This window comes from Candoia aspera, chromosome 8 (assembly GCF_035149785.1).
Source record: "Candoia aspera isolate rCanAsp1 chromosome 8, rCanAsp1.hap2, whole genome shotgun sequence".
NCBI classification, from domain to species: domain Eukaryota; kingdom Metazoa; phylum Chordata; class Lepidosauria; order Squamata; family Boidae; genus Candoia; species Candoia aspera.
Window position 1 is genome coordinate 65,203,281 of NC_086160.1, and position 20,837 is coordinate 65,224,117.

The 20,837-nt window shown below is 39.3% G+C and overlaps 1 protein-coding gene across 1 annotated transcript in view; it reads left to right on the forward strand.

Annotated features, from left to right (window-relative positions):
- The first annotated feature begins 1,409 nt into the window (after positions 1-1,409).
- MAPK10 (mitogen-activated protein kinase 10) overlaps positions 1,410-20,837 on the forward strand; it is a 70,908-nt gene continuing 51,480 nt past the window's right edge. Inside the window, exon 1 of the mRNA XM_063310304.1 lies at positions 1,410-1,579. Coding sequence (XP_063166374.1) covers positions 1,458-1,579 — 122 coding nt within the window. The 5' untranslated portion in view covers positions 1,410-1,457. The remainder of the gene's footprint in view (positions 1,580-20,837) is intronic.

Consider the following 20,837-nt stretch of genomic DNA (forward strand, 5'->3'; position numbering starts at 1 on the left):
CTTGATTACCTCCCATCTCCCCCCAAAAGGAGGGACTCTGGACTTTTATTAGTTATGTCTTCAACTGAAGCCTAGGAATGTTGACATTACTTCCGTCAGCTGTTCCCTTATCCTGGCCTATTGCAAAGATATACTGTCCGAAATGTGCCATTCAGTATTTTTCTTGCCACTCAAAAACTCTGCAAATTTCCAAATACAATTCAGAATGCTATTATGCTCATTTTTAAAGATCTGCATGGCTTTGGAAACCTGGAGGATTGTTTACTTTGGTATGAGTCTTCTTGAATACAAAGCAGCTTCAGCTTCCCCAGTTTAAACAGATGTGGTCACTGGGAAGGTTTTGCCTGGCATTTCTTCATTATTTGATGTTTCCTTTCCTAATATTTTGTTTTTTATTAGCTTTTCTTTCCTATCTTCCTGTTGTATGCAGATTATTTGTGATACTACTTTTTATATTCTTGTCAGATAGTGTATAAACAGTAACATGTTGAAGGGAATGTGTTAATTTATCAAATAAACACAAGCGCATGAACACAAATCAACCTCAAAACTCATTTGTATCATAAAATAGAAATATATTAAGGATTCTATTAAGGAATGTATTAAGGCCAGTTTGGTCTAGCGGTTAAAGCACCAGGCTAGAAACCAGGAGTCTATGAGTTCTATCCCCGCCTTAGGCATGAAAGCTGGCTGGGTGACCTTGGGCCAGTCACTCTCTCTCAGCCCAACTTACCTCACAGGGTTGTTGTTGTGTGAAAATAGGAGGAGGAAGGAGTATTAGCTATGCTGGCCACCTTGAGTTATTTATAAAAATAATAAAGGCGGGATAGAAAATAAATAAATGAATAAATAAAGAAATAAAAAAGAAATATAAATAATAATGTACTGTGCATTTCAGTGCCTTGGGATTTTATTTATTTTCTTTTATAGCACACTTTGAATGATCTGAAAGATTCCTATTTGCACTAGGATTTAATCCTGGAAATATAATAGAAATATAATATGAAAGTCAGCTCTTGTTCCTTTTTTGCCACAGCTAGTGTTAAAACCTTACGTCCGTAGTTGATTGGAGGGATATCTTTGTTGTGATTAGGATGTGAGTACATAAATTCACAGTGGTAACTGTCTACCATGATCGATAACCCTAAACCTATCCTTAACCCACTTGGCAGGAAAAAAGAGAGTTGAAATAAGCAGACTTAATTGATTGGTATGCAAAAAATTTTGGCAGGCAAAAATGGAACAACAGCCATGAAAGCCTTAAGAAGATTAGCAGTCCTGAAAGACCACTAGCTTGAAATGACAGAAAGATCATGTCTGAGACCCTGCTGTTTTATTATTATGCTCCTAGTTTATTGGCTTTCTGTTTTCTTTCTCTCTTTGCCCACATCATTCTGTCCCTACGACAGGGATTTGGGAAACAAGTGGATGTGTCATATATTGCCAAATACTACAACATGAGTAAAAGCAAAGTTGACAACCAGTTCTACAGTGTGGAAGTGGGTGACTCGACCTTCACAGTTCTCAAGCGCTACCAGAACTTAAAACCAATCGGCTCTGGAGCTCAGGGAATAGTATGGTAAGCTTTGCTCAATTTTTCTCAATCTACATTCCTTGTGTTTGTTAATGGAGTATGCCACCTGTAGTGTGCATACATGTGAGTGCTGCCCCAAATTACAATAAAAAATGTATGCAGGGGTTGAGGTAAGAGAAAAAAAGATGGTTTGATGCATAAAGACCGTAAGACTGCTATGTTGATTTGCTGTTTTTTTCTCCAAATACCACATTGCATGGTGCCACCTAAATGCCGCAAATGGAAGTAAATTAATGGATTGTGATAGAAGAACTTCTGATCAGTCTAATAGTCCATCCATCAAAAGTAGTTAAAATATTTTGAGTTTAAAGTGGCATATGTATATTAGTTTCTGATTCTTCCATCCTGATAAAAATACTAGAAGTAAGGCATGCTCTGAAAAAATTGATCCAAAACTAAAGGTGCCACTAAGCTCTGTTAAAGGCTCTTATTTCTGGAAATAATAGCATTCAGTTTCTCCTGAGCATAGCAGACACTAACTAGCAACAGGATATTGTACATAGCTTACACTTTTTTGCAGCTTCTTCCAGAAACAGTGGGAAGAACATTTCAAGCAGAAAAGAAATTTCTCTTTTTGGTGTTCAAGAACAATCTGGGATTTGCCAGACAGTATGTCTCATCCTGTATCATTCTGAAATTGTCACAAATCCAAGGTTCCCAAAGTTGATGTGACCATTAATCCTTCTTCATGGAGAAAAAAAGAAAAAGAAAAACTAACATTTCAGCGAAACATAAATAATATAATGAGGGTTGCATTATAAAACATGAAGGGCTTATCAATCTCACAGAGTAAATAATCAGATCCTCTGTGGTTTATGTAAGTGTTTCTCTGATGAATTGCTGGCCACTGTCTAGGTCCTTTTAGACTATTCAGCTACTGCTTTAAACCCCTTTTTTTTCCTAGAATTTTTGGACAGATTTTGAATATTCCTTCTACTTTCATTATGAACGAACCATCACCTTTCTATTAATTTGATAGTTAGCTATGTTATAAAAAGTGAGGAAATGGCAGTCCTTTTTGGAAGTCATGGCTTGAATGATTAATGTGTGCAGGAGAGCAATTATGTTTGCTGACCTCCCCATGCCCATTACATGGGCTTAGAGATCAAAGCTGGTGCTATTAAGTGTTATCCTAAATCTCTCTCCATATGCAGCACATGCGATGTTGACATTTCTTCTGAAATTCTCTTTCCTGCTAAGATGAGTTTCCTTCCTAACAACTTGCAGATAGCAAGAATAGGTAGAAATGAGATTGGTAATGAATCTGTAGGAGGAACACATTTCAAATCCATTCAGAGTTGCACTTGACTTGTTTTTTGCTTTCACATCCTCCTCCACTCTTTTGGAGATTGAAACCACCCCTGCATCTGTTTAGAAACATATGACACTGTCTCACAGGACAGTATTCTCTAGCAGATTGGCCTTGGCTCAGACAGGAAGAGTCTTTCTCATCTCCTGCTATTTCATCCTTTCAGTAGGAGTGCTGGAGATTGGGGATTATTCTAATAGAAAGTAGCTTAAAAGTCATATAAATATGTAAGAAAGAATCCAAGACTCATAGAATTATAAAATTGCAAGTAGCCATTTAGGCCATCAAGACCAATCCCCCATTCAGAATCCAAAATTGTCAGCCCTTCAAGGTAGACCAAACCAAGATGCAGAGTTATGAACGCTAATACTACTTTATTATAAGATTAGCGTAATAGAATCTTGCAAGTCTGAATGCGCTCCCCCCCCCACTTCCTTTATCTTCATGCGAACTAGAGAGGGTCATGCCTGAGACACTTACTCAAATTACATTTCTACCTTGGACTCAGATTTCTTTTATCTGACCATTGCCTTGGTTGTGGCCCATTCTCCTGTTCTTCCAGGTTATTTCTACTGCCCATTACAAAATAAGCATCTCAAATGTATGGCTATTCATTTTCTGTTTGTAGCCATCCAGTGAAGTTCACAAGGAATTGATGTAACTGCTTTCACCTTAGGAAGCTTTTTCTAAAATTCAGTCTGAATCTGTCTTCCTGTAATTTAAATCCATTTCTCATGTTTTGCACTCTGGAATGATAGACGACAGATCTTGATTTTCCCATATATATATAAAGCATTCACACATAGCTATCTGGAGATAATTGAGGAGTGTCACACATAGCATAGGATAGGATAGCATACCCCACCCCTTTTCATTCCTTTTCTCATGGCTAAGAGAAAGTGATATATAAACAATGGCAAATAAATAAACAAATCCAGCTCCTTTGGTCTCTCTTTATAGAACTTAATTTCTAGTCCCCTGAACATATTCCAGTTTGTCTGAATTCTTCTGAAAATGTGGTGCCCAGAATTAAACCAAGTTCTTATGGTGGGGGTCTCACAGATGCAGAATAAAATGAAAATAATATGACTGTGGAACTATCAAATACATAAAAAATGAACTCTTAAATTAGATATGTTGGAACCTGGGGTCTTTTTCTGGCTAGGGACATGTTGTAGTATTGAAATACACTCTCTTCCCCAGGATAGCTTGAGATGGGAAGAATTTCCTTTTTATGGGCTTGGTGTAGACAGTAAGGAAGATGACCTTTCAGAGATATGCAGGGACCATTACCTACACAAAAGGGGCTGAATCATTTTTTAAATTCCAGAACAATGAGATAACATTCAGAAGTGGTTCAGGCAGATGCCTCCCTAATTTGCTGGAGTACAGGAAGGAGGAAGAGGTACAGCACCCTCAGACTTGCAAGATTATGTTATTATAGCCAACCTCAATAAAAGTAGCTTTAGCCTTCTTGTGGAGTTGATTTCTTGGTCTGGACTCCCTAGAAGGGTTGACACTTATCCACATGTTGTGTTGACTGTGGTACAAAGGCTCCCCACTCGCTGTTTTTATGTCCTCATGAAGCTGCTTTTGTCTCATCTCCAGCCCACCGCAAAAGCAGCTTGCTTTCGTCTTTAGCTGTTCCAACCTTCTGCTTGCTCATCCGCTGTTTTGCTACAGTTGTTGCCCCAGTTTCTTTCTGCTGCCTTGAAAAGAAGCTTGTAGCTGCTGAGGGATGGAGGATAGTGGCCCAGTCTTTTTCTGACTCCTGAGTGTTTTGTTCCATTGAAAGGCAGAAGGGGAGCAGATGGCAACAATAGGGCTACCAGACAGGTAGGGCTGTCCTCAGAGGGTCAAAAAATCAAGACGGCGACCATAATTATGCAATCAAAGCTCTACGTGTGTCATAGAACGAAGCCCCATTAAAAACATGAAAATAGATTTAATGTCCTACTGTTAAAGTTTTGCTTCCACGTTAGCTCTGTTCACTTGACAGAGTTGAATGAGTCATGAGGAAAGGTAGTATGTCATGCAAAAATCCACCAAATGACCCATTTTAATCCAGGCAGACCTAGTCTTATTTGGTCTAAATTGTCTCCTCTTGGTCAGTCATGACCTACAAACCACATGAACAGCTTATATGGCCTTTACCTCTTCTGATATCAAGACAACACCCTAGAGAGGCCGCACACAATAACTGTCTTGCAATGCCTCTCTGTTGTCATTTTGGTATTTGGTCCTCTGGCCACAAAAGAGGTTAAAAAAAAGGCAGAAATGAGTAGAATAAGGTAAATTATGCAATTATTTTTCCTTTTTCATTCTGAAGACAGAAAAAAAAATAAAGAGAAGTGGAGCAAAATGTCAGACCTTTTGTACTGGCTGGGAAGTAAAAAAAAAAAATGGCTGCCATACAACTGTCCAACCACTGCATATCTGCTGCCACCATATGAGTATGAGCTAAATGACAGGGTGGAAGGATGGCTGGATCCTTTGTGTTATGTGTACAATGCCTTTGTGTAATTCACTTTCTAGAGAGAATCCTGAGAGCTTGATAATCTTGTTGTGTCATATAAAATTAACAGGGCTCAGGCAGACAAGACCACTGTGGAGAAAGAAGTAGCATGGATGAATGGGATCTAAACATTTCACATCCAACTACTGATTATGTTATCTCTTTCCTTCACTGTTAATGATGCAGCTACCAATTGCAGTAATCATCTCTTGCAGTCTAAATAGAAAAGTAGTACTTTATGCATAGAAAAATGCCAGATTAAAAAAAAATGCTGTTTTTATAGAAGCATCATGAAGTCTGATCTTTTTTGTGGCAAACATCCAATGATAAACATTCAGCCAACATGCCACATGATATTTTCTCAAACCTAGCAAGGAAAGGTTCTTAATCTCTGTCAAACGGTCCCTTGCTCGGCAATTTAGTCTGAATCATTTTTTTAGCTTGCAAAGCAAAACCAAACCAAGTCAGGCTGGAAATTTCTGGCCAATTAAACCTCTTATATGTTTGCTGTTAAGAAAATTATATGATAGAAGGAGTCAAGTGGTTAAAAGCTAAGGTTGTTCATTCTTTAGTCCTTGCTAGGTTCAAAATTTAAGGGCTGAATATCAGCAAAATCATAATACACCACTCCTGACAAAGCAATATGGAAAAGCAGCTTCATCCAGAAAAAGATACCCTTTTCTTGTTTTTTCACTACAGTGACTTATCCCTATATCAAGGGATAATTTCTGTGCCAAGGGGTGGAACAACAGCTATCTGCCCCTATATCTTTCTTTCCTCCCTCCCTCCCTCTCTCAGACTTGATCCAATTCAGTGTTGTTTTCAATGGCACTAGGCGTCAATGTTAATTGTAACAGCTGCTTCAGGGAGAAAGAAGGGAGAGGAAAATCCCCCACTTATTCTCATTTATTTATTTTTTTCTGAGAGCAGCCATAAAAGAATGGTTGTGCATAAATAGTATAAAAAGCCCTGTGATGTACCTCTTTGAACAGTCCACAGAAATGCAGAAGTTTATAACAGAAGTAGAAGCTGTCACATCACCTGGCAGATGGCTTCCCCAAACTGGTCCCTCTGAATGTGTTTTGAGTATCACTGGCTGGGGAATCACTTTTGCGTTGGGCAGCCAATCAGTTCTAGGAATATATGAAGGGCACTGGTTTTGGGAGGCTACAGTATAGATTGGAACCCAACAATTCAGTTTGGTACCCCACATATCCTGAGTTTTCCATTTTCCTGATGCCCCAGTACTCTCACACCTTATGGTCCACCTCCTAATCACTTTAGGATAATTTTATGAAAATGTCTATACTTCTGTTGGCCAAGTATGCTACAACACTTGGTCAGTAGAACAGTCCTTTGTTCACTCTTTAGTCCTTGGTTTGCGGCTATAGAGGGGAAAACAATAGTTAACTCCATCAATGCTTAGCACCTGAAAAGTAGGTTGTCTATTCACTCTCTACCCCACAAAAATGGGATATATTAATAATGTAAATTATACTGTAGTTATCACTTTTAAAACCTGCATTCTTGTACATCAATTAGCAGAGGCAGACTTTATGTAAATCTCTTGTCTTTTTTTTTTTTTGGCAATGCATTTTTTTTTATTTTAGGACAATACTCAAGTAGCTGTTTGAATTCAGTGTTGCATTTTACTCCCAAATAATCCATCATGATTCTATGCCCAGTAAACACTTACTTTATCTCATTATATTTACATTACACATGGGCCATGTCAAGTAGCCTAGGACGTAATAACTCACCATCCCAACCATACGTTGCTCCTATTTAATCAGCATGATTTTGAAGCTGGCTTCCTTAGGTCACATAAGGTCTCCACACAACATCTCCTATGTTGCCGGAATGGAACTGAAAAAGCTATACAGTAACCTCTTTGGGTGGGGGGACATCAAGGAAACAGGAGTCCAGAAAGTACAACACAGATCTTCAGATCTGCAGTTGACCTTCCTGTGTTAAACAGTGTAATAATACCCTTTTCAGAATCCTTGCCTAAACCTCTTTTTCTACTAGAGATAAGGCTAGAAGCAATTATTTTAGACTGGAACAGAATTTTTTTCTGATTTCCTACTGTTAAGAGAACTAACAGACTGGTCAGAATGAGAAAACAAGGGTGGGGAGTGGGCTTGATAGAAGTGAAAAAAGAAACATGCAGGAGCCAGGAAAAGAAAGCAGTCTGTGAGCATATACTATGTGTGCTTTGCTGCTAATAAGATAGCACTAATTTATTGTTTCCATGCTGACATCCTTTAGCATTACGGTGATATTGCTAGTCAACTAGAAGTATGGTTATAAATATCATTTCACATTGCTTTGAGTAAAATGTCAGATGCCTCACAACAGTTGGATGATTTTCATTCCATACGAAGGTTTGTTTATGGCATTATAAGCCAAGATGCTCCTTTGCAAAGCATCTGGGAGATGGAGAAAGGAAGCACCGAAAGATTTGGTGTGTATGTGGAGCCAAAATTGTAAGCCACTCCTAGCGAGGACTTCTTACAGGCATCTGGTAAAAACCATGATGAAAAAATGACATGAAGCAAATCCCAGCCTTTTGAACTTGTGTCCCAAAGTTGAATACAAGTATGTAAGTTATGGGGTTTGCATCATGACATCACAATGGTCTTCTTTCAATAGCCATTCATAGAAGTGGAGAGAAGGTATGTTTGATTGCAAAGCGCCAACACATCTACTATTATTGTAGCTGGACAAGGTTTTTCCTTGTAGCTGTTATTAGCACATGTGCACTGTTGATCTTCAAAGTAGACAGGGTGTAATGGCATGTGAGAATGACCTTGGGGGACAGGAGGAAGAGCCGCACACTAGACAACTGTCGTACAAAAGGAATCTCAGTCCACAGATGCAGAGAGGGAATGGGAAGCATCTCAGAAGTGACCCTCCCTGGCTTTCTGGAGAGTAAAAAGAAAGGAGGGGAGGACTACTTTCAGACTTTCAAGATTCTGTTAATGTAACCTTACAATAAAGATAGAACTAATATTCTCTTCTTGTGCTTCTTGTCTGGACTACCTCAAAGCGCCAACACAGAATCATGGTTCCACATTACATACTTCAAATTTAGTTTGAAAAATGTGCTGCAGATTAAATCAACTGTTTGGTAAGACAACTCAAGTTATTGTTATTCTGTGATTCCTCTGAATCACACTAGAATTAATGTTATCAGTTCCTGATTTAAGAGCATGTCAGAAAGCCCAGCTGGATTCCATTCTAGTGAATCAACAGCCTCTTTGGGGATACTCCATAGCCAGCTCTTATCATATATACTTTTGCCCCATTCCAAAGTCAGCAGTCAGACATGAGAAAGAACTAGCTAGATAAACTAGAAGCTGAGTTTCACATATTAGATTTCTTACTCTTTCCTGCTGATTTCAGGGGGAGACATCTGAAAAATACTGTCTCCCCCCCCTCCCAGGATGGTCTCTAGAATAATCACAGGATTAAAGAGTTCAGTTATTTTAATGTTGCTATAATATTTTAATACAGTTTTATTGAATGTTAGGTTTTTAGTTTACACTGTGTTTAATTTGTTGTACTTTAATGACATTTATGCAAATATGATGCAAGAAAAAATAGTTAACAAATGAGAAGTTATCAGTCTGCATGGTGGGTTCTTTCTATTCACCCAAAATGATGTCCTTATTTTGGAAATTCTATGAACTGCTCCTGCTTCTGCTTTGCCCTGTCCCCTAGCCTATATCCAGACAAATCAAGAAATTGGCAAAAAGAGTTTAGATACATTTTTTACAGATCCATTACCTGTGAATTCAAGCCAATAATGACCTTCTCCAGACATAACACTACACCATTATGGAGGGTTTGCACATCATGCTAAGCAAAAAGACACAGAGACCATGTTATATCTTAGCTGCGAACCAGGCTAGTACAGTATGTCAAGGAGCAGGTTTGTAGCTTGACTCATTAATGGTCTGTAATTTAATACAAAAATGGATTAAAAACAGATTAAATAAAGTGCCAAATGCCTGGGGCATGCCTGACACCATCTCAGTATATAAAAAGAAGAGCAGGGGGAGTAGGTTAAAAGTATAAAATATAAACATATGAAAATGGGAACCATGGTAGCATAGAAAAACCCAAGGCAGGATAAAGCTTGGCTTTTTGATGCAAGAGAAAATTGAAATTCAAGCACTGAAATATAAATTATTACTGGATCCCTTTCAAGCTTTGAGTTGTGCAGCAATGAAAGGAAAAGGTTGGCGTAATTATTTGACAAATCCTTCCTTCCATTTGATAAAACCCCATTTTTGGCTGTTACTGATGGTATTGAGAAGAGCACATCCTGGGCATATGCTTCATATTTATGCTCCTTTGTTTCAGAGATCTTTTGCTGGAAAACAAAAATACTTGATATTGAGATGCAGCTCCGTGAGATGTAGAATTTAAAGAAAACGTCTTTGGAGGCATTATTTCTTCTCTTTGTAGCTATTTTTGTTCAATAGTAAGGGATGTTAGAAGTTGTAGTTCAGCAGTACTTGGAAGATATGAAATGTCTGATCTCTAATTTATATCTGTATAGACCAGGAAGTGAAACTGTGGCTTCTTCTATATTAAAACAAGTGTCATGATTAAAACCATCTTTGCAGAAATAAAAGCTATCATGTATTGTATGGGTCCATAAAGTAAAATGCTCGTATTCATCCTTAGAATTGGCTGTTTATTGAAGGTGCTGTTTATTTAGATAGTTATTTCCAAAATCTTATGGCAAAAGTCCTAATATTCCAAATTTGTCTGGACCCTTAATTTGTTTATAACTTTATTGAATTAAAGTCTTGTTTTAAAGCTTTTTGCTGTTTATTTCAAATCCTTTAAATTCTTATAGTTTATTTTTCTTTTATCCTGGAATGAAGGTAGCTCACCTGGTGGCTACGCAAACTTGTTGCTTTGGAAGATCTTTATTAGCCTTAAGATAGTCAAATAGGTAATTTCAGAAAGTGATTAGAAAGTGAGGTTAGTGAGGTTTTGATGATGTGATGGACTAAAATTTAATGCAGCTGGTTTTCAGGAAGGAGGGAACACATTCCAAGGGGGGGAGTGAGATAAGAGAAAACACAGTCTGGAGCTGGAACGTGGGAAGACTAAGCGGTTCAAAGAAGCCACATCCTAGAGTCTCCCTGTCCTGACTTCAGCAAAAAACCATGCTGAGACAAGAAATTAGTCTCTAGTGTTTATTAACTGCTCTAGTAGACAGAAAATCCTACCAAACTGAAGGAGTGTGGGAAACCCAGACAGATAAACCCCAAAATTCAAGGTGGTTTTCTTCTGAGTTTCTTTGAAGGACAGTTCAAAGCCTCTAAACTACGCATGCGTTTCCCCTGGATAGGTGTCCCCTCCTGCTCACCATCCGTACTCATGACACCCAGGTTATTTCCCTTTAGGTTAGGTAGAGTAGCTTTATAGTCTGGCAAGATTCTGTCTATATGGTGTGAGCAAATAAAGAACTGAAGTTTGGCTGGACTGATTCCTTGTCATTCTTCGGCTAGGCCTGACAGATGTCCTTAAAAAGGCTCCACCACACTTGAGAGCATGATGTCTTCCCTTCATCTCCTGGTGCTCAAACCTGGAGGAAACTGCTGTTCTGCAGTCTCCTCACAAGGGCAGCCATCTGGAGCACAAGTGGGCATTCTGGAGAGGTTCCATGGGTCCTTCAATTGTGGCCATTTTGTCATCTCTGTTTGTTCAGAGATGTACTAGCTCACCATTACTTACCTGGAAGTCCTAACTCTGCTTAGCATTTGGAGGTCCCCCAAGCTCAGCAATTATCTCTTTCCACTTAATGACAGTCAGTATAAAGAAGAAAGTGAGGAGAGGAGAAAGACTGAATAAAGAGAGTTCAGAATCTAAAGACATATACTCAAACCAGCTTTCAACTGATCCAACATTGTATAAGTTAGAACCAATGGGCATGCTGCTTTTCTCTTTAATTAAAACTGATTTGATAATGGAATCTGGATAGGGATACACTTTTGCCACTTGTCACCGTGTTGTTCTATACCGATCAGCAGTCTGGATGCAACATTTTAATCCAAGTGAAGTTTCCAGACACGCCTTGAGAATAGCTTCCCATATAATTCATTGCAGTAGTCTAGTAAGATGTAGCCTAAGCAAGGATCCTCGTTGCTAGGTCCAACCAATTCTGGAGCACCAGATGGAATTGTTTTCTAGCCATTGCTACCAGGAGTTCCAGAGACAACAGTGAGGTCAGGAAGCACTCCCAGATGGTGGATCAGCTTTCTTAATGCCAACTAAATGCCAACTCATCCAGAATAAAGTGTAGCTTTCTAATGACCAAAAACAGAAAACCAGGCAATGAGGAGGCAGGTGAAATGGGAGGGAGTATCTTGGATGAGGACATGGCTGGCTAGAAACATTGACAGCAAAGTTTATGTATTGCAACATTTTCCTGCAGGTTTTATTTGTTTAGAAATATTTGCCACCGTTATCTGGATGTAATGAAAACTACCTCTTTTTTTTTGCCAAGGTACCATGCAGCTTTTTAATTCCGCTTCAGATTTTCCCATGAATTTGTATGAATAAATTGTGGCTGAAATAATGCAAGTGACATTTTTCTGGCAAGGATGCCTTTGAAACTTGGGACCTTTTTCAATCAGTTTGAATTTTGCCTATCCTATTACTAATTTGAATATATAATTTGGGATATATCTGTCAAAACCTGTTATTAAATGTATACCAGATGCCACTGCCAAATGCTTAATCACAGTCCCCATGAAAAAAAAATCTTCTCTGTTCCATAGCCATAATTGGTTTGCAACAGCAATAATTTCCATGTCATGTATATACCCACAGCCAAAATTGGTGCTTATGCAGACCTTACTCAAGTCTTAATTAAATTATTCTTTAGGGGAATTTACTAGTACAAATTGTAACATAAATTAATGATTTGGATACAAAACTAGAAAACTTTTTCTGCCAAAGAAGGATAGTTTCTGATTTCATGAAGAAAAATTAAGTGAACCTGTTTGTGAAAATGAACAAAGTGAAATGTTTTTAGATTTTTTTTTTTAGGTAGGTAGGAGGATGAATTTCAGAACTGTAATTGTTCTGCATGGCAAACTGTACTTAATTTATCTTATATTTGCATAACCACTTTAGCATGAAAAAGAGTGGGGTAAATAAAGATTAAAATGTTCCCTGGATTTCAGTCAGGAGATAAAGGCAATTCTTTTTAAGAAATTGAACACATTTGTCTAAGTAAATACCTATTTTTCGGGTTCCAGAAGTTCCAAAAGCTACACTTAGAATTTTTCCTTCCAGATAATTCTACCTGAATTAGTGGATAAAAAGCAATATAATATTTTAATATTGACCACTCTGCATATAGTATGAGAATGGATCTTTCGTATTAATATTCAATGAAGTTGTCAGCTTTATTAAACTGTGGATCAAGCTGCTTATTGGAAATAATAGAGTCACTTATGAATCCCCCCCTCCAAACAGACACCAAAACACAAAACCATCCCATTCTCATGGAAAAGGATTTGCATGTGTTTGTATTTCTAGACACACCTAGATATAACGGCTCTAATTTGAATAGAAATATAGTACATCTCATCAAAGTGGGAGAGTGTGCCAGTTTAGGCTACCTTCCAAGGGCTAACCCCTGTGAGGTCACGTCAGGGATTCTCCTTCCTATGTTTATGGTCTTTTGTTTTTATGCTGATTTGAACTGATCCAATCTTCCAACTAGCCAGGTTGGTGTAGTGGTTAAGGCTCCAGGCTAGAAACCCGGAGACCGTGAGTTCTAGTCCCACCTTAGGCACAAAGTCAGCTGGGTGACCTTGGGCCAGTCACTCTCTCTCAGCACTAGGAAGGAGGCAATGGCAGACCACTTCTGAAAAACCTTGCCAAGAAAACTGCAGGGACCTGTCTAGGCAGTCTCTGAGAATCAGACAGGATTGAACGGATTGAAGAAAAAAAAAATCTTCAAACCAAGAATGCTTTGAAATATAGGATATTGGAAGCCCCTTTCCTCTTGCTGTAGAACTGTATCCTTACTAACAAACATACACCAATTTTCACATTTCTTCAACATTGCATTGAAAGCAGGATTAAACGATTTAGTGCATATCAGAAGTTATAGACCACAGCTCCCATCACTTCTGACCATTGGCTAGTGCTTTTGGTAATTCTTGTCTGAGATGCTTGCAGGGTGTCATTTTATCCTCTCCTGGCTGAAAGGCTCCTGTTTTTCCAATAAATTTGGTAGATCCCTGCAAAAGTGACTTGAAATTGCAGACAGAATTCTTGTAATGGTAAAAGAAGAAATTACAAGGAATTTCAATGAAAGGCTGCAATATAGAATGATTTGGTGTTCCAACCAGCAACAGTGCCTTCTGGCAGCATATTCCATTCCATTATTCCTCTTCTTAACACTGTTTTCTGCTTTGCCTGAAACACACACTTAGCATTTCAGTTCCCAACTTTTTTTTCCTTAGCGGGAAATAGGCAATTGAAGTAAATGTAATTTATTGTCCCCCTATTTGAAGGGAATATTATATTATCGTCCCCATTCCATTACATAGAGGTGGCTGCTGAAACTAATCTATTTTCAGGCTGGAACAGTGACCCTGTAATCTTTGTAAACTACCAAAATAAATAAATAAAGAAGACCGGAGGTGGGTGCATTTAATCCGAGAAGCAGCTGCAGCTGTGTTACAGCCAGCAGGGTGGCTTGATTGGAAATCCCGATCCAGCTGGTTTCAAGGGACTGGAGAAATATATGTGCTGACTTGAAGTGTGGACGTTCACTCGAGCTGGGATGTACATCATAACAAATTAATATTTGGTCATTAGTCTGTTCTATTTCAATACTGTATTGTTCTGTGAATTAAAAAAAAAACCAGATACATGAGAAACTCCAGATTTATTTTCATATGGAACTTATCACTCTATATGTACATCTTTTTTCTAATAGTTTCTGCTGAGGAAAGCATCTGCAGGATGAATTGCTTTAGAGGGGCCTCACAATTCCTTCTACTGATGCCTCTCCCCCCACCCGACCCATACCGAGTACTTGGTGCTTTTTTTGCTTACTTTACCGGCCTGCGCTTTCTCCCCTAGGGTGAATCATTGCAGTGGCTGCTTTTTATACTACCTTCTCCTTAATGAGAGGAGACACAAGGCAAGTTTTGCTGCTGGGGGAAGGCATGTGCTAGGTGAACTATTGTGGGAGGTGCCCTGTGCCTGCCTTCAAATGTAGGACCCTTCCTGCCAGTTCATTTGCTAATCATCTTCCATTATTGGAGAAACTATGGACCTGGCTTGATCTCCTTAATCCGTGCTTCTCAGCCTTGGCAACCCAACCTTGACAAGCTGGCTGGGGAATTCTGGGAGTTGAAGTCCACTCCTCTTAAAGTTGCCAAGGCTGAGAAACGCTGTAATTACTGCAGGGCAAGGATGGAATCATGACTGCTTTATCCTGCACGGAGGGCATACTTCTATGCAGGAAGATGTGGGAGAAGTATCAGAAGTGGGACTTTTGTCAGGTCCTACCCTCTGACATGTTGGAAATGTGATTTTTAGTGGCATTGACTCTTCAGCATCCCATGATCTACTAACTGCAAGGAGAACTGCAAGTGGTGTAGATAGAGAATTAGGGATATACTCTGTGTTCCCTTCTTTGTCTGCCACTTGGCCTGCTCTTAGGCTAAGAGATTACTATTTTGAGTCACTTCCTTCTTTTCTTCTCAGGCACACATTCATGGAGTATAGAATGTACTCTTGGGCTCTCCTCCTAATAGAATATAGCTAGCTGAGTGCTAGACTTTGCCCAACTCTATAATGGCTTTGCTGGAATAAATCTCCTTTCTGTGATAGCTATAAAACCTACTTCACTAATCATTGCTCAGGTCAGGTTCGTATTCTCAAGAACACTCACATATACACACACAGAACTCTTCCATTTCCAGCTTAACATCCCATGGCTTGTCTTGGTACAGAATGATGCCAAGTGAAATGCCCCTCTTTAAGGTGGCAGCTAACCTTACCCTTTTTAAGGATATGCCATTCAGTTTGTTCTCCAGCTTTCTTCTTCCATCCCTTTCTTACTTCTTAACAGACTTTATCTTGTCTATATGTGGATCTTGTCTAATCTTCCTTGGTCTGTTCTAAAATCTGTCCTGCAAAATTTTATCCCTAAAGTTTTATCTGTTTTAATAAATGTTGGGAGCATTCTCCAAACATTTCCATAATTTCATCTCGTGCAAGCTAATTGATACTGATTGGCACTCAGAGAATGAGTGTGCCATTTCAGGGTATGTGCAGGTTTCTGTGTGAATATTTGGCTTTGAACCTGGCAACCCTAAACACATTCACCAGAATCTGAGGGAACCAAATTATTTTTTTTAAAAATCATAGATTGCCAACAGACTTTACTAAAGTAAGTAATGAAACAAAATGAATTAAATGTGCTATTATTGTAATAGCACAGTCCTATTAAACTGTGTTTGTCCTATTAAACTGTTGGTTTAAACTTTACATGAACATTCTTAGTTGCACTGTGTTCATCCTAAGTGTGTTTTGGACTGTCATTATATGATTAAATGATATTCTTCTGTAAATTGAACAGTTTGGTAGAAAAACTATATTTGATTCCTTGTGATATAAGTGTGTGTTATGACACATACGGAATTTGTCCTGTGCAATTAAGATAGGAAACCCATCTTCTAAGATAGTTGCCTACTGTTTGATGTTTTTATTAAATATAATTGGTTTAAAAATCTGTTTCCCCGGAATTCAAGAGGCCCACAAAATATTTTTCATCGATCATTCTAATGGATAAATCAAATAAAAGCTGCATCCCTGAAGGAAATACGCCAGGAATTTTATTGTTTCCTGCTTGGACAAAATATCTGAGAACTTTGAGTTTAAAGCTTGCAAGAAACTTTGAATTACATGGGCAGTATTCCTTAGCAGAATTTCACACTTCTCTACTTTTGATAATTTGGAGAGATACCTGAATACAGTAACAAAATACACGGTTGTGAAGAGTGCAGATGCATTTAAATGGCTGTTTTTCTCAGTAAACTATACAGAAACAATGTCCGGAATGAGATGGTAACCCTGCTGTCACAGATCCTGGAGAGAAAATTGGTTGGTTGGTTTCATATATCTATATACTGATCTTTCTCTAAGGAGCTCATTGCAATTTAAATTGCTCCCAGTAGGTCTTTCATCAAATGAATAGCTGTCTTATCTTCAATAGTTGAACCTTATCATGTCCCTACAGACCATTCATTGGTCGTACATCCCTGCTTTTGAAGCCAAATGTCTTGCCTGATATTTTAAAATAAGAGGGGCCTTCTTCATCCTGAGATAAAAAAGCCTTTGTCTGGACTCTTATCAGTGCAGGTGAGAAATGAAATGATTGCATGTTTGAAATTAAAATAGAAAAACAAAGGGGGAAGTTAGGTTACCACCTCTTTAAGAACTAAATACTATTTTTAGTATGTATTGACTACTGAGAAATCATTAATCATTTAGGAAGCCTTTAAGGTAATTAATTATATAATTAATAAATAAGATTTTTTTTTCTCTTTCTGCTTCCCTTTTAATTTGAAGCATTCTTATTCAAGCTTTCCTCCCAAGATTTTGAGCCAAATCCCATATCTGAAGGGCTTCAGGTTGAAGAAGGCAGATTTATATTCTCTCTCTCTCTCTCAATCTCTCCCTGCCCCCCCCCCCCGCCACCTCTCTGAAGCATGTCCTTGCTTATGTCACATTATTCATATCTCAATTTGGCAAATTTCTGGAGTGCTTTTGCTTTAGGCTGTTTTGTAAATAAGAGAGGGTTGGAACATTCTCCTTTTTTTTGCCATGTTGAGGGAACAAGGTGGATGTTCTCTCAGGAAAGGTTTATCTCATCCAGAATATATACCTGTACATGTGAAATTTCTTTATTTGTGTGGTTTCTTCCCCTTTAAAGGAGTGAGAATACCCACGAACCTTCCCCGTTGATTTTATCCACCAGAACAGGAAAAAAAAGCATTTTTTCACCTGGGCTGAGTTGCAAATTGTGTTGTATTTTCTGTTTGCCTTCCAAAGTATTTATTCTGATTCCTGCAATATTTGCTTCATAAAACAATCATAACTCAGATTATTTCTTTCCTGCCAGTTGAAATCAACTCTTTGCACATCATTAAAGATAACTAATGTCCATGTGTGTATGAGTGAGACATCACTGATTCATGCATCATGCTGAGCCCTAGTTTTTTTAACCATAGTATATTGAATAAACAAAGTTAGCATAGTTTGTCAATACAGAAACTATGGGTACACAACTCTAAGCACAATCTAATAAACCACATTAAGTTTAAGAGCAATGTATGAACAATGTAAGATATCAATAGATGTGCATTGTGCATCTCAGTATGACTTAGACATCAATAGATACGCATACTTATAATGGTGTAAAGCAATACCCTCTTGCCAACACAGATACTTCATTTGTTTTGGCCTTAACAGTTTATGTGTTAAGTTAAAAACAATATTTCTCCTAATAAAACTGGGCCATTAAAATTGTTTTTTTTTTACTGTTTTGCTGATTTTAATACATTCCTCCGCTACTGATTTATTGTAAACCAGTATTTTTAATTGTGCATATCACAGTTAAGTTATAGCTGTTGTGATAAAACCACAGCTGACTTAAAATTCTTGTATTTTTTTTAAAATACAGAAGCTAAATAGGTAGTAGGATAAACTCATGCTTTAGCAAGAGTTTTTGCAATAAACCTTTCCAGAAAAATGGCCACATTTTTAAAAATATCCTTTAATATTTATCTGTTTGTTTGTTTGGCTGGCCAGAATGCTGGCTAGGGAATTCTGGGAGTTGAAGCTCACACATCTTAAAGCTGCCAAGGTTAAGGTTGAGAAAGACTGCTCTAGACAGTCCGGAGGGAACAAATGCAAGCAGGCTTATCTTTTTCCCCATTGCTTAATCTTAATCTGCTTGAAAATTTATTTAGTTAGTTAGTTTTCAAATTTTTTCACCACCCATCGCCCCCCACAAGAGGGACTCTGGGTGGTTTACAATAAAAGTGATCAATTAAAACAGTAACCATAAAATAGAAATACAAATGCATAAAATAGAAATAGAAAAGGCAGAAAGATCTAACTCATTCCATGTGTGTGAGGAGCACTCTAAGGCACCAGCCACCCCCAGAAGTAACTACTCCCCTTCCCACCCCAAGCAAGGTGGCAGAGCCAAGTCTTCAGGTTCTTCTGGAAGGCCAGGAGCCTCACCTCCAGGGGAAGAAAGTTCCAAAGGGCAGGAGCTACTGCAGAAAAGGCCCGCCTCCTGGACCCTGCCAGATGGAATTCCCTTACTGATGGGGTCCGCAACATGCCCTCTCTGCCTGACCGAGTGGGATGGGTTGATGTCATGGGGTGAAGCGGTCCCTCAGGTAGCCTGGCCCCATGCCATGTAGGGCTTTAAAGGTCATAACCAACACCTTAAATTGGACCTGGAAGCAAACTGGCATCCAGTGCAGCTCTCGCAGTAGTGGTGTTATATGTGCCGATCTTGGCGCACCAAGAATTGCCCTTGCGGCCACATTCTGGGCCAGCTGTAGCTTCCGGATACTCTTCAAGGGTAACCCCATGTAGAGCACATTGCAATAGATTATATGGGAGATAACAAGGGCATGAGTGACTGTGCGAAGGGCTTCCCAATCCAGGAAGGGCCGTAACTGGTGCACAACACAAAGCTGCACAAAGGCCCTTCTGACCACACCTGCCACCTGCTCTTTGAGCAGGAGCTGTGAGTCCAGGAGGACCCCCAGATTACTCACTGGGTCTGTCTGGGGCAGTGCAACCCCATCCAGAACTAAAAATGACAATTTCCTGGATACAGAGGAGCCATTAACGCACAGCCACTCCATCTTACCAGGGTTCAGCTGAAGCCTGTTGTTCCCCATCCAGGCCCCCACAGCCCCCAGGCACTGAGAGAGGGCAGTCACAGCATCTCTTACCTCAGCCAGGATGGAGATGTATAGTTGAGTATCATCAGAATATTGATGACACCTCATCCCATGTTGATGGATGATCTCACCCAGTGGTTTCACGTAGATGTTGAAGAGGAGCGGAGAGAGCACTGGGCCCTGTGGCACCCCACAAAGGAGGGGTCAAGGGTCGGATCTCTCACTCCCTATCACCACTGATTGGGACTGGCCCTGGAGGAAGGAGGTGAACCAGCGCAAAACCACGCCACCCGCCCCCAACTCCCTGAGCCGCCCCAAAATGATACCATGGTTGATGGTATCAAAAGCCGCTGAGAGGTCAAGAAGAGCAAGGATGGATGCACTGCCTCCATCCCCCTCCCACCAGAGATTATCCATAAGTGCGACCAATGCTGTTTCCGTCCCATATCCAGGCCTGAAACCTGACTGAAAGGGGTCCAGATAATCTGTTTCATCCAGAACCCTCTGGAGCTGCAGTGCCACCACCTTCTCAACCACCTTCGCCCAGAAGGGGAGGTGGGAGACTGGACAAAAATTGTCCAGCACAGTAGGGTCCAGTGATGGTTTCTTGAGGAGGGGGTCTTGGGTCCAACAGGATCAAACTGTCCCCAGATAACTGGGTAAGTATGCTCCTTTGGTATCTCTATAGACCAAGCCTCACGCTTGGAGTCTAACTTGGAATGGATCTGAGCGATTTTATCCTGTAGATGCCCAGAAAACTCCTCTGCGTGGCCCTGTAGGTGGGTCACTGAGCCCACTTTCCCCAAAAGGGATTGAGTAATTTTAAACAGGGCCGTCGGGCAGCATTCTGCGGACGCGATAAGAACAGAGAAATATTGATGTTTCACTGCTCTTATTGCCACAAGCTATAATTCTGTAAATGCTTGTGTGGGCAAACCTAGGTATGCCTCCTAGGAGGAAGTTCCAATGTATTCAGATGTATACAGTATACAGTAGGATTCTAGGTAAACTGTGGCCAGGCTGTGAATGTTTTGGGGACTAGTCCTTTTTATAGTTATTTTCAGGCAGCTTTTGGTATTTCCCCTATTGCTTTTGTGCAAATTCATATAAAGAAATGAGTTGCAACATACATGCAGAATCAAGTAAGTTATGATAGTAGTGTCAACCTTTGAATTCAACCTTTTAGCATGTGATAGCTACCAAAAATCCTCGTGCTTTGGCATCTGGTTCACCCAGCCCATAGCAAGAAGGGCAAATCTGCTACTATATACAGCGGAATGGTATAACCCATGTTCCATCCAAGTTCATATATTACCTAAATGAAAAACTAAGCATAGGTAATAAATACTTTGATCTGGCACCCTCCCTCTAGAATGGATTTTTTTTTAATGAAAACCAAAACAAGGGAACAGAGCAATATTAAATTATTTGCTT